Genomic DNA, 15378 nt, shown 5'->3' with positions numbered 1-15378 from the left:
AGGTAGGCCAGGATAAGCTACGATATTCAGTATGTTTAAATGCATTTTCAACTGAAGATGGGTTTGTCAGGACATAACCCCATTGTAAGTCAAGGCGTATCTATACTCCGGTTTTTCATTTCTATTCCAGCCAGCTAACAGGCAGGTAGGGTCTACAGTGTGGATACACTGGACAAAGGGATAATTCACATCCTGGGTGCCACAGAGCAAGTGGGCAGTAGATTTTCTCATACTACTCAGAACGGCATACAATTAAAAATGTGTTAATTTATTGTTTATTTCTGGAATTTTGCATTTAATATTTTTGGACCATAGTTGACTGTGGGTAACTGAAACTGAGGAAAGTGAAATGTAGATAAAGGGGGACTGCTGAATGTCTTTTTGACTCACGAACTTTCTCTTCCCATACACTAGCTGCCTTAGAACCTGTTACATCAGCACTTTGGATGTCATTTGCATTCCTTGTACTTCTCTAAAATTCCTCATTCCGTGAGTATTTACAGGTTTTGTAGGAATCAAAGATAATCTTTTTTAAGAGCTAGTTGCTTAATGAATTTTTTAAGAAACACTAAATGGGAAACTAATCACTGGGAAATATTTGGATGAAGTCCTGGGATGTGGGTTATGTTTTCATTTAAAATGAATGTAGAAGAGTTTCTTTGTCTTTAGACCAGTGGAAAGCAATGCTGTTGTTGTGGATTTATTTTGTATTTGTTTCTGGTTCCTAAACAGAATTGAAGGTTGTCCACTCTTGATGATATAGTACAGAAAGATTTTCATAAACCTCAAGAATTTTGACTTTGAGGAGCATTATCTTTCTGTGACTGAATTTTTTTCTTCTTTTTTGAAATTAATCCCTTCATATGTGTTAGACAAGTGTTCTGATTAGAGTTAATTCATGTAGTTTTATTACCCTTTATTTTCTTAGTATTTCTTTATAACAAAACTCTTTTATTCTTGATTATTGTTGGAGTTTGAGGGGTCTTTTCCTGCCTTATTTCTCAACCAATTGAGAAACAGACAAAGGAGCCAAGCAGATGGAGATCAAAATACCAGCCCTTTCCATCCATAGAACTATTGGAGAGAAGGTGATTTAAGAGAACAACATAAAGAGCTTAGTAACACTGAACCCCAGAATGAGAAAGATTTAACCATCCAGTCCCAGGCCATGCTGGAGAGCAAAGCCCCCAAGTATTTTCTGCTTGTGGGCCGATCTCAAAGAGAAATGTGCAGTTGAAAGTGACTGGTCCTCACAGACTTACCCATCAAATAAGTCATCATCAAGTGGGGAGGCAGAAGCTGCAGTGGAACTTCCACAGGTGCAGCTCTAGTTGGGGAGCTAATCCAGAGGAGAAGACCGTCATCACTGGGAGACTTGAGCTTTTTTGAATGTTGGAAGCAGCCCAATGGCAGTATCAGGGCTACAAGAACTTTGCCTATAGCCGAGGGCTCTGATAAACTCACCCTGTCACAGGGAGAATTAAAGACTAGCAGGGCAGCATTTTTGTTCTTGTGAGTGCCTGCATTCAAATTTGCAGGGGCCTATTTTTTTTTTTACTGGTTGAGTTTTCACTTGATGATCTTCTAGAGATCAGCCCACTGCTGCATGCCGTATTGGTTGTACTATGTAGATTATGGGAGAGTGAATGGTTCTGCTCTCAAGAAACCTACATCCTGGTTCATAAATATGTGCTAAATTGTACTGTACGGACTATTCATGTTACAGAAGTTGGAAGGAATTGGAAAGCAATAAAAACTGAACTAGTCCAAGAAGGCTTTATGGAAAAGATAAGCCTTGAGCTGGGCTTAGAACAATAGATTTAATCTGGATAGATAAGGCGGTAGTGCAAGACAACACTTAAGGCAAAGAGGCATCTGTGCCCTCACTTTTGCTGTCCCTTCAGCTTAAGTGGGAAACTAGATTACAGGGCCAGAGAAGGCCCCGTTTGTAGACAGAGCCTCAAAAACAAAACAAAGCAGAGGACCAGAGACTTGTGATCTGCAACTGAGATTTTTTGTTTTTTTAAGCAGAAGAGTGATGTCATTGAAAATTACTTTGGCAGGGAGGTACCTAAGGGATATTCAAGGAAGGAGATAAATTAAGAAACAAAAGTAATCTAAGCCTGAGGGAATAAATGCTTAGCCTAGGGGATGCTCATGGCCATGGGAATGAGAAAATGGAGAAGAGAAAAATAATCAAGAATTGATTAACTGGATCTTCAGTATGTATTAAGTGAATGAAACAATTGAGAAATAGACAAAGGTGTCTGTGAGGTTTTAAGAATGCACTGTTGCAACAGTGATAGCTACCCTTAAGGGAAACTGGGAACGAGATACACGGTTGCTCATAGATGTGAAAACGGAAGCCAAGCAATGCATATGTTCTTCAAGACTGATGTTTATTCCATTTCTATTTCCTTTTTTAAAAGTTATTTGGATGGATTTTATGGGAACCAGATAGAATCTCTCTCTAGTGTGTGTGTGTGTGTGTGTGTGTGTGTGTGTGTGTGTGTGTATGTGTGTGGTTTTCTTGTTTGTTACCAGATGGAGTCTCGCTCTGTTGTCCATGCTGGAGTGCAGTGGTGCGATCTCGGCTCCGTGCAACCTCCGCCTCCCAGGTTCAAGGGATTCGGCTGCCTCAGCCTCCTGAATAACTGGAATTACAGACACACGCTACCACGCCCGGCTAATTTTTTTGTATTTTTAGCAGAGACGGGGGTTTCGCCATGTTGGCCAGGCTGGTGTTGAACTCCTGACCTCAAGTGATCTGCCTGCCTTGGCCTCCCGAAGTGCTGGGATTGCAGGCGTGAGCCACCATGCCCGGCCTCTCTAATGTGTTTAATGTGCTTCCGTACTGGGTGCCTGATGTTCTGTCCACCTAGCATTTTCCCGCTCTGCTTCTGTTAATATCACCCCACTTAAGGAATGCACCTCCCCCAACATCTCCTTATGGCCTGACAGGGCAGCCAATCATGGCCCCACATACATCTGGCCACAGTAATAGGTAAAGGGGTGAGTACATGACTTCAACTGTGCTGATCAGATTCTCTGTCTCAGGAATTTGAACCTTTAATGGAGAACACAAGGTCAGAGAACATAGTGCTGAATCATCAGAGAGAGAGTCTAGAAGCTCTGCAATTGAAACCCAGGGTTCAGTCCTCGTCTCTGACCTGAAGGCTTGAATGTTCTCTTTCTGAGGCTGAGAGCTCCTTCGTGTCCTTCCAATAAATGTCCCAAGCCCTTTTTTAAAAGACCTGTTTTTCTTGCTAGTGAAGAAAAGAGTAAATTGATATGCATCTATTATATCTTATTCTTTTTCCCTTTTAACTTTTATTTACCTATTGGTAGTTGCTTAGTATTTTTACCAGCATATATGATTTACAAAGAAAATGAGTTCTCATACAATTTCTTTTAGGATTTGGATAGGAAAAGTAGTTGTTTTCTTCTTCTTCTTTTTTTTTTTTTTGAGATGAGGCCTTACTCTGTTGCCCAGGCTAGAGTGTAGTAGTACAATGACAGCTCACTGCAGCCTTGAACTCCTGGGTCCAAGTGACCCTCCGGCCTCAGCCTTCTGAGTTGCTAGAACTACAGGCACATGTCACTATGCCTAGCTAATTTTTTATTTTTTATTTTTGAGATACAGGATCTCCCTATGTTGCCCAGGCTGGTCTTTAACTCCTGGGCTCAAACAGTCCTCCTGCCTCAGCCTCCTAAAGTGCTGGGATTATAGGTGTGAGCCACTGCACCCAGATGTTTTTCTTTCTCATTATTAAAATACCAGTAGTTTACTTAATGGCTATGGGTAACTATATCATGATGATAATTTTAATCTACCTTCCCCTCAGCCCCCACTTCCAGTAATGTGATTAATGTTAATAGTAAGAAATGGCAGAGATGGCCATGTTATTGGAGGAAGTATGAGCAGAAAATGTGTTTGGAACTTTTTTCATTTACACTGCATATTCCAATAGTGCTACTTTCATTGATTTTTGTTTTCTTCCTTATTATTGGTTAATATTAGTTATTTTCTACCCAATATTCATATTTTAATGAATAAGTACACTAATATTAATGTACTTTTTCTGCCCCATATTAATACTTTCCTATTTATGAGCTTTATTTTATATAAAGTCATTTATATTTAATGATTTATTTTAAACATATGATCTTGATTATAGTTGAGACCTTTTTCCTTACAGTTAATGTTAAATATAAAGGTACCTTTTTCCAGAAGTTACTTTGGGTGGATTGTATTCAGGGCAGGCTTCAAATATGGGCTAACGTTGGAACTTTCGGGGTCTGCCTCTTCTCCGAAAAGTGGCGTGGTTTCATGGACAGAAAGGAATTAGGAGAATGTCTAACGCTTTCAACAGTACTTTTTAGAATGGGCATGTCTCAGATGTTTATCAGCTTCTTGATACATTTGACCCTACGGCTTTCTGTTAACTAGTGCTCCCTAGATCTACAGAAATTTATTTGTCTTTAATTCATACAGGCAATATTCTTAGCATTGTTTTGTGGTTTAAAGTTAGTCTTTAACACTTTTCAAATAGCACTCAGAAGAGTAGTTTTATATGAGAGCTCATGGCCTGTCTGACTTCCTAAATATAATAACTCTGAGATGTTAGAGTTAATGCCTATTTGATTTTTTACTCCATTCTTTTACACTGTATGTATGAATTAGCTTTTGTTGTTATTATTGTTGTTGGTTGGTTCTTTTTTAAACTCTCAAAAATAATAGTTTTTGATTAAAATTTTAATTTCAACGTTTTGGGGACAGTTGGGAAAATTTGATATAATAAGCTTACTTCCATGGTGTTATCATTAGGATCAAAAGAGATTATAGGCTGGGCGTGGTGGCTCATGCCTGTAATCCGAGCACTTTGGGAGGCTGAGGTGGGCAGATCACATGAGGCCAGGAGTTTGAGACCAGCCTGGGCAACACAGTGAAACCCCATCTCTACTAAAAAATACAAAAATTAGCTGGGCGTGGTGGCTGGGGCCTGTAGTCCCAGCTACTTTGGGGGCTGAAGCTTGAGAATCCTTTGGAGCTGGGAGGTAGAGGTTGCACTGAGCTGAGATTGTGCCCCTGCACTCCAGCCTGGGCAACACAGCGAGACTCTCTCAAGAAAAAAAAAAAGAGAGAGAGAGAGAGAGAGATTATATATTAAAGAGGAACAAGTCCGTATTATGAGAGTGGTCCCAGGGAAGTGAACTCAGATCACTGCTGGCAAAGATAATTGATGCCATACCCCCACATCAAAGCTTACTTGTTTCACATTCATGCCTCAGAAAAAGTACAAGCCCCTCTCAAATGGTTGAAGTTTCAAATATTACACCCACCCTTGGCATAGACAGATTTTAGTATAATGCTCCTAAAACTACACTTTTTTTTTTTTCTGTCATAAGTGTGCATTGTGCTCAGTCATTTATTGCAGTGACCCAAACAGAGCCCAGTCCAGCTGTTCGTGTTTGCCCTGCAGTGGGACGTGGACTAGGGCCATGTGACTAAGAAAGCCAGACTGGGGACTGTCTTTTCACCTACAGATGTTTTAATGTGCTTAACATTATCCAATACGAGCAACTGAAATAGTCTAAATACCACAGCAGGATCTGATTAGCTTTTTCAGATCACTGCCTTTATTTGCTGTTTGCAAAAAAGCTTAATCCAGTGCTAGAGATCAGGCTTCCTGCTGAGCCCTGGGGTAGTTTCTCTCATTCTTTGTGTTCACAGTGGCAGGCATTAGTGAGCAGGTTCCTCCTCCTCCTAAATTAAAGCTGTGAAGTAGTAACTATAGTAGCAAGGGATAAAGAGAAGGAAGAAAACCCAAGGGAAAAAAGAAGACTGTCTATTCATACCAAGTAGTTTCCTTGATATATACAAAAGAAAGAGTTTCTAATATGAATTCGTAAATACTGACCTCAGTGTCTCTTCTAGTCAGTGCACAGCTATTAAGTTTTATTAGGTTTCAGTTGTAACGACTGTGTGGATGCACGTTACGTTTTTCATATTTATCCTACTCAATCAATCTCAGTTTTACCAGAAGAATTACATTTATTAGCCATAACAGTGGCCTTTCTCTTATTCCTCTCAGGGCTGATAGATGCATTTCAAAAAGAACCTATCCACCACCATCAAAAAAAAAGTAAAGTCTTTCTTCATTTAATCTGGGACATCTATATGCTTACCCAAAGATGTGGACATTTTGAATTCTGTGTAATTCAACATTGTAAATTTGCAATAAGTGATAATATCTAAGAGATGTTTGATCTTGATCCTTAGATGGGCTTATGAAATTAAGACCATTGCCTTAACTATAATCAATAATAGTATGCATATAACTTTAGAAGATAGGTTCTTACTTTAGAAAATAGATAGAGATCATGAATCGAACCCAGTTAATTATAGGTTAGGTTCAAAATATATTTCACTGATTTTAGATATCCTACCATTTTGGAATGGCATATATCAATAAAATATTGGAACTCTCTTGAGGAAGTATCTGTAAACAAATGATGATCTGTAATATGGTACTTTATCTTTTAGTTTTCTTTCTGGAAACAACAATAATTTTCAGTTTTTAGTAGTCAGAAGGAGTGTTTTCTGTGGGATAACTGAAAAATCTTAACCATGTAGATCTTCTTATTTTGTAAATAGAGATGATCTCATTTGCATTTGAGTAGGCACAATAAGGACAAGGCCAGGAGTCCCAAACTAGTGTTACTTTTTTCCAACTATTCACAAACGATCCTAATTGTGTGTAGCCTCTGTATTTGTGTATAAAAGGAGAGTGATTTTGATTGTTTTGGGTACTTTTTATATCTTTAGAATTCATGATCATATAATGAAAAAGTCTAGGCTCTGCATAATTCAACCTATAGCAGAAAATTGTATGTTAAGAGCAGTTCTTTGCCTTCACTGTTTTAATTTGCACTGGAATGAAAAGGGAATGTGCATGCTTGTGTTCTACATCACATAAGTAAATAGTAGAACAGCTATAGAGTTCCTTTTTCTTTAGTAGGGAAATATCCTTACAATGCCTTATAGTATTTACATTTTGATTGATTTTTTTTTTTTTTGTTCATAATCAGAGGCCACTCAAGGTATAACTTACGCAGCCCACAAAAGCAAGTAGTCCTCAGTATTATAAATGCTGCAGTCTGAAACTTTGAAATAAATCGGGATAACAAGTTTACTCACCAAAGGGGCTTATTTTTATATACACTATACACTACAGAAAGTCATAGTATTTAAAATATTAACTGGTTCCTGAGCTAAAATTTGAGTATTACATCTTACAAATTTTATGAAATACAAATAAAACAGTTATATTGTATATTAAAATATAATGAAAGACTTTGCTTCTCTTTAATTATATGGTTAACTAGTATCCATAGTAAAACAATTTTACACTGCTACTTGGCCTATACAGGAGAGGTTATTCTGATGATTTTAGGTTGAAGTTAAATAATTCTGTCTAAATCTACAGTTTAGGTGACTCATTTGGCACAAAGTTAGACAGAACTTGTGTTTTATCTTACTATGCTACACTTTCAGTGAATTTTTAAAAATCAGTTCTATTTGTGATCTCTTAAGTCTTTTTCTTTCGCAATTGTATTTTCATCATCTCTTCCTTTTGTTTTCTTATCTTGCAGCAAATTCACAAATGCTTAAAAATACAGATTTTCCACTATTTCCGGGGAAATAGTTTAACTATACCCTTGTGTCTCATTTCACCAGTAACTCATTTATTAAAGACAGGGATTACTGCAGTAGTTAATTGCTACTTTGACACACTTCATTTTCTTTCTTTAATAAAAATGAAAAGCTCATAGACTACAGTATAGCCTCAACTTTTGGGAAACATGCAACTTTTACTACTTTAAAATATAATTGGTTTCTTTGTTTCATGCATTAAAAACTAGGAGGAAAAGCTGAAGTCTGCCCAAGCCAGGTGTTTCTTGTTGGCAGCCTGCTCTCTAATGACTCCGCTCTCATAGAGCAGCTGCCTACTAGTCAGCTTTGTATGGCCTATTGTTGCTGCACACCCCTCGTTAATACACATGCTGCCCGGGGCAGACCCTGCGAATGACATCAACTTGCTTATCTTAGAAACCTACGAACCTGACGCAGGGTGCTGAGGTTGTCTTGCATCTGCCCGGCCAACTAATTGTGAGCTTTCTGGCCTATGATTGGCTGTGATTCCACTCAGTAATAGGTTAAGCAAAGACACTGCCATTCCATCTGTTCAGCCATTCATTGTTCTTCTTGCCTGCCTGGAAGTCTGCAGCTAAAATTGTGTTAAGGAGGTTACTGCTGAAGCTGCTACAGAAACCAATGTCTTTGTATTTTCCTGCTAACGTGAGTATTTGTGCTACTTTAATGCCTTGGAAGTTAAACTTTGCTAAATATTCAGAGTATTAATTTGAACTCTGTAAAAGAAAGCACCTCCAATGAAAGTCTACAAGTTATTACATAGTGCCAACATACCAGAAAGTTAAGTTATTTTTGTAAAATATGTCTGCGAAGCAGATTTTTACACTTTTCTATTCTAGAGTTATATAAATAATTACTTATAGCATCATGAACATTTATAAGGCATTAAGCATGACATATAATCATTTGGAGCTTAAAGTCAGGTTATAATAAATGTTCCGATATTTTTGATAAATGGTGGATTTAAATCTTGTCAAAGTCTTAAGTTTCTTAAGATGTCACTGTCGTACCTACGTGCTATAAAATGATAAGATTTGATAGAGCTTTCTGTTGTCTTAAAAGTCTAGCTTGGGGAGATGGACTGATGTAGGTAGATGTTTCAACTTGTTTTAGATGCGATGATTAAGCATTCAGTTGCTTTGTCAGCAGTCTCAGTATTCATGTACAGTTTCTAATTTCTTCACTCTCACCTTTCTTCTCCCTTACATTAGTTTCAGACATTAGATTGAAGATGTCATTCCAAGAACTGTTTTCTTCAAGAGTTCTGTAAATGGGAAGGGAGGAAGAAACAAAGACTTGCATCTATCAGTTGGGAGGGAAAGAAAGAGCATAAAGGGTTAAAAAGAGGTTTTCATTTCTACCACATGCCCTATTGTGCGAACATATGCATAAGTCTATTGAAAGTTTTCCGAAGATGGGCAGGCCACCAGTTGCTGGTCTCCTGCAGTTCCAGTAGACATCTGTTGCCCCAGAGCATTAACCAATCTGTTCAAAGGGACATCCCTCCTTTGTTAGCTAGAGGGATGCAGACAACAGCACTCACTCAAATACAATGGTAATTAAATACACAGAGACTACAGCAGTAGGTATTTATTACATATTCATTATTTTATTTTTATTGTTCTCATAGTATTACCATTTGGATAACAACCAGAACCCACTTTTATGGCATTGTAACTTTACATTACAAACAAATAAATCGGCTTAACAAGTTTATAGTCTAATATTCCTGATTAATATGAGGCTCTTTAGAATAGAAAAAAGATTTTTTTAAAAATCTGATTTGAGATGAAGAATTATCCAAGTTAACTAATGAGAACTTTCAGAAAATTTGGTCACTGGACGGAGGAATTTCAGTGTGTGCAATAAATTTCTAGTGAATAACCATTATATTGTAAATCTGCATTCAGCTAGTACAGTTCTTTTTGATAATTAAAAGAATTAGCTACACTTCATCATCATCTACAGAATTAGCAAGAACATTTAGTTCTTTTTCAACAAATAATATTATTTACTTTTCAACTTGCCTTTTAGCAAGAAAAATTGAGTTTCCAATACAGTATCTGGAAGGAATTTATAGATTTATAATTATAGGAATATTCACAAATCACTATATATTTACCCAATTCCTTTTGTATTCAAGAATATAATGTCTTAAGGTCAATTACAATGAAGCCCTGATGATACAGTTTAAAAATTAGCTGTATTTCTTGGAGGTTTTGATAACTATGGGAGTAAAACTGACCTACTTTGTGAAACTTGGACTATGCTGCTTCATGAAATGAGCAAAATTACCCCATTAGTTAATATTTCATTGATTACATTTAAGATGGTTTATATGAGTTTACATTGTAGTAAATGCAAACTTAAAAGTCTAATAATTTTTTAAGAAATGAAAAATATTTTCTACTTTACATGTCATAATACATTTTGTGCTGTTAATGGTCTTTTCCATTCTTTTAAAAGTTATATTAATCATTTTTAAAAAACTGAATGAAAATAAAGATTATATACTTCTTTATTCTTCTTAAGTTTGTCATAGTAATTTCTTGTAAGTTTTACATATTGCATTATATTAACAAATACAGCAGCCTATTAAAATACCATGTTTTTAAATCTTTATCATGTAGCTTTTCATTGAATTATTTCAAGACATTGCCAAATTCTGGGTTGTTTTTAGGTGCCCTATTAAGTAAGGGCAATCATTTGCTAATTACAAGTGGGTAAGGAAGCATTCTAGAGATCAAAGTTTTAAAAACCAAATCTTTACCATTTGGATCACTACAAATCAGGTTATTTCAAATTTGTAGTATGCTTATAGGCCTGGAAATTGAACTCATTTGTCCCTATTTGTACGGTTTCTATTTAGTTTCTTGTTTTGCAAGGACTAAAAAATCATTTAACCGCTTGTTTAGTACACAGTGACATTGGATAACCTTCTCTGAGCTAACCAATGAAATCTAGAAGATGAAGAGAGGCCTGTCAGTGTGAAACAAGTTCAACTAGAATATTTTAAGACAAAACTTATTTGCCTAAAAAAAATTGGATGTTAATTTCTTTTAAGTAGGTTAGGCTTACATTTATCCTTAGCATTAAAAGTCAGCCTAATTATTGTAAACTTTTTACTTAAAATTATGTGCAAATTACATAAATTATCACACGTTAAAAGTATGGGGTATCCACTAGATACATTGGTATACAAATGAGGTTTGTGTGATTTAGTTATTAAAAGAAACTGAAAATCCCATTTTCCCCCTTGTATCATGATAGGCATATAATAAAATTACATGGTATAGCAGGTTTAGGTAGTATCACTGACACTTTTAAAATATTAGATAGAAGATACAGAAAGATTTAAATACTCTTTAGAGTGATTGATTTTCAGTTTAAAACTTTGCAGTATTTAATTTTGTTACTTTGAAAAATGTGAAAATTAAGAAGAATAATTCCAATTATCCTTTAAGCAGAACATTTTGTTCTAATATTTGCCACTGGTTATATTTTCATAAGGTATTCATCTTGTCTGATGTAAAACAAAAGCAAACCCCAAACTGCTCAATATTAAATAATATTTCCTAGGTCAATTCAGGGATTTGGTCAGCAAGTCATTATCTTGAAGAATTATCTCACAACAGCACTTATACAAAACCCAAACTTTTCAGGGGAGATCAAAAATGTTGCCCATTAAATGCACTTCCTGCAGTCAGAGCAGATTGTGGGGTTTACAGAACAATGATGTCGGAGCTTCCAGATTGGTTTGGCAGCTGCATTGTTCTTGGAGGGTAAACCAGACGCACTTACGTCCCAGTCTCTTTTATAGGCTTTTGTTCATACCAAATTATTCTTTCACTGTGCTAGCATTCATGATGGCATGTTAAAGGAGTGCAGCTTAGCAACCAGCTTCTGGTTGCCAAGCAGCCCAGCTTCCAATAGGTTTTCCTCGTTTAAGATACTTTTGGTGGGAGCGCCACGAAGGCCATAGTGTGGACTTTTCTTTTAACTGTATCCCTTTATTAGGATGCTGCTGTGATTTGTTACTTGCATTATGGTGTTAGTATATTACAGTAGTTAATAAATCACAGGGTGTAAAAATCTGTTTTTAAAATTCCTTCAATTCTAAATAATTGGGCTCATGCATATCCATATTAGTAGGAAAAAATGAAGTGGATACAGCTTCATAATGAAGCAGATGTATATAGAGCTCTCCTAAGGGATATTTCTTTATGAGTTGGGCAATCCAGAGCTAGGGGAATTGATGTTTCTTTAAAACTAATGAATGCTGTATTAGTAGAACAATGATATTAAAGTTGTCTATCTTCTCTGGGAATAAGCCCTGAGGAAACTCCTGTAGAAGCATGTATGAGATCTACACTGAAGGAATGTTAAGTGTATTATCAAGCTGAAGATTCCATGTTCTCTTCTCTAGTATTTACCATAGTTAATAAAATGTATTTCATTACTTGACTCTCTAATTAAAGTTTACCAGGTATGCTTTCAAATTTGTGACTTCTCAGAAAATCACTTAGCATTTTCTTTTAACATTCATATAATAGCTATTTTCTAGTGTAAATATGATGTTGAAGAGCTTTAGAAACATTTTCTCAGTTATCTTTTTCAGGTTAGTTTTAAATAGGTGTTTTATGGCAGTCTCAAATTCAACTGCCGCTGGCTTGCTTATGCTGTGTCTGGGTAGAATACTAGAATTGCCTTAACAAGTAAATCATGAGGGCAGGAGCGGTGGCTCACACCTGTAATCCCAACATTTTGAGAGGCCCAGGCGGGTGAATCACTTGAGGTCAGGAGTTTGAGACCAGCATGGCCAACGTGGCGAAACCTTGTCTCTACTAAAAGTATAAAAATTAACTGAGCGTGGTGGCACTCACCTGTAATCCCAGCTACTCAGGAGGCTGAGGCAGGAGAATCACTTGAACATGGGAGGCAAAGGTTGTAGTGAGCTGAGATTACACCACTGCACTCCAGCCTGGGCAACAGAGTGAGACTCCCGTCTAAAAAAACAGTAAATCATTGATGTGGATGTAGTTCTTTCAGTGAAGCACCAGAGAAAATAGCTTTATTTTCCTAACCCATTCCTAGTAGAGAAATAACATTTCCAATAGTCTTTAAGGAAAAATAATAAAATGGCAAAAAAAAAAAAAAAATTAAATAGTAAAAGTATTCTTACGTCGTGAAAAATAGGAAAAAAGATCACTTTTTAACCAAATGCAGATTAATGGCTAGTTAATCTGATATAATACAGGAGCATTTTTTGCCATAAAGTTCTAGAAACTGAGATAACATTATTTAATATGCCTAATTGTTTGCTGCTAATTTTATGTGAGATATCATCTCTGCTTTCCACAAGTGCAGATAGAATAAAACAAGTTTTTTCCTGGAATGAAATAGACTGTTGTTTCCCTGGCACTTAATAAGGATAGCATAATGCTAGAAATTATATTGTGTTATCATGTTCCATAGTCAAAAAAATCATGATTACTAGGGCAAAACCCTGTTCATCTCTAAGAAGAATTTAACTCACTTTGTAATAATTTAATTCCCTTCTGGCCATCTTAGAATATGTGCTCATTCATTGCAGTATCTATATTATTTTTGAAAGTTCTTTAGATTGCTGTTAAGCTTCATCCAGATTTATAATGATTTTTCAAGTGTAAGTTAATGGTTTCTTTCCACGTGGTTTTCTCTTTAAAAGAATATAGATACTTATGAATTCTGTTAGAGAAAATATAAATAACCTGTCATGCATATTAAAACATACTTTTGATAACATTCTATATGTCACTCTAGAATTATAAGCTGTCCTAAAAGTAGAAAAATCTGATTCGTCAAGATTGAGAAGGAGCATGATATAGTGGGAAAAGCATGGGTTTTAGAGTCAGACGAAACTGGGTAAAAAAAAATCCATTTCTACTGCTTATTTACTTTGTTGCCTTGGAGGAATTACATGACCTTTCTAATTTATAACTTCTTCTGAAAAACGGCAGATGACACTCTCTTGGCAAGGGTGTTAGGAGGGAGGAGAGGATGTAGACAAAATACAAAGTATTAATAGATATTCAGTAGTTGAGTAATTCTCTTCTCACTTCTCCAATGAGACAGAAATCAAGCCATAACTATGAAATTCTAAACATTTTACATTTTTCTCTAGGAATACGGGGTGCTTTGCATTCAGGAATACGGAAAAAACAGCAAAGTGGAGTCAAGTGCACGTAACAGCTTCATGGGCTTGAAGGATCACCTAGGCCATGACCTCGGCCACCTTTATGTGGAGAGCACTGACCCACAGTTAAGTCCAGCTGCACCTTGGTCAACAGTAGAGAGACCAAGTATGGATACCGTTAATGCGGGAAAGGATGAAAAAGAGGTGTCTGAAGAGAATGCAAGCTCTGGTGACTCTGAAGAAAACACAAATTCTGATCATGAGTCAGAACAATCGGGTAGCATTGCAGTAGAGCCAGGCTTAATAACTAAGACTCACAGACAACTCTGCAGGTCTCCCTGTTTACAGCCTCACATACTCAAGCGCAATGAAATTTTGCAAGACTTTAAACCTGAAGAGTCCCAGACTACATCCAAGGAAGCAAAGAAATCACCTGATGTGGTGCGAGAATACCAAACAAAACTGGAGTTTGCACTTAAGTTAGGTTATTCTGAAGAACAGGTTCAGCTTGTACTAAACAAACTTGGTACGGATGCTTTAATCAATGATATTTTGGGAGAACTTGTCAAACTTGGAAATAAAAGTGAGGCTGATCAGACGGTTAGTACAATTAACACTATAACACGGGAAACTTCTTCCCTGGAATCTCAGAGGTCTGAATCTCCAATGCAAGAGATTGTAACAGATGATGGTGAAAATCTGAGACCAATAGTTATTGATGGCAGCAATGTGGCAATGAGGTAAGTGGAAAAATCGTTACTGAAAATTACTACCAAATAATCTTTGAAAGTTATTTCTAATTTTGTGGCTATTTTCCTTCTCACAGTCATCAAAGTCAACATTTTTTCTGTATCCTGACGTTAACTTTAGAAAACATTAGTTTTCTGTCTCTCTTCTTTCAGGGCACTCAGCCATCTTTCCTTCATTTATCCCTGTATGGAGACCCATTTTCTCAGATATGTCTCTTTTGTCCTCATCTGGCTAAATTTCTATGGTATAAAAATTAGTGTGTATTTCTGGTTTAGTATTAATCAGTAGTTTTAAATGAATAATTTGATATAATATTCAACAATTTTAGAATCTAGTAAAATGGTCTATTTCTTTAAGAAATGAAATAACCCTAATTCTTCTAGAAAATAAACTATGTATTTTATTGATTTGAGAAAAAACCAAAGCTGTAGTTTGAATTATTTTGTAGTTTGAGTTGTTTCCATTCAAGAAATGCAAATCAGAAATAATTCTTAGGGAACTAGGGGGGAAAAAAAGCAAAACTTTCAGTGATAATTTTTTTGGCCAGGCAGGGTGGCTCACACTTGTAATCCCAACACTTTGAGAGGTGAAGGTGGAAGGATCATTTGAGGCCAGGAGTTTGAGACCAGCCTAAGCAACATAGGGAACGCCTACCTATACCAAAAAAAAAAATATATATATATATATATATGTGTGTGTGTGTGTGTGTGTGTGTATATATATATATTTAAAATAA

The 15378-nt window shown here is 36.3% G+C and overlaps 1 protein-coding gene across 1 annotated transcript in view; it reads left to right on the top strand.

Annotated features, from left to right (window-relative positions):
• ZC3H12C (zinc finger CCCH-type containing 12C) overlaps window positions 1-15378 on the top strand; it is a gene marked incomplete at its 5' end in the record, with an annotated part of 83250 nt that overhangs the window by 32417 nt on the left and 35455 nt on the right. Inside the window, one exon of the mRNA XM_017883005.1 lies at window positions 13881-14632. Within this exon, the coding sequence (XP_017738494.1) occupies window positions 13881-14632 (752 nt within the window). The remainder of the gene's footprint in view (window positions 1-13880; window positions 14633-15378) is intronic.

Source organism: Rhinopithecus bieti, unplaced genomic scaffold (genome assembly GCF_001698545.2).
Source record: "Rhinopithecus bieti isolate Rb0 unplaced genomic scaffold, ASM169854v2 scaffold_11964, whole genome shotgun sequence".
Classification (NCBI taxonomy): domain Eukaryota; kingdom Metazoa; phylum Chordata; class Mammalia; order Primates; family Cercopithecidae; genus Rhinopithecus; species Rhinopithecus bieti.
The sequence above is the reverse complement of the archived record's forward strand: the minus strand, read 5'-3'. Positions and strand labels throughout refer to the sequence as shown.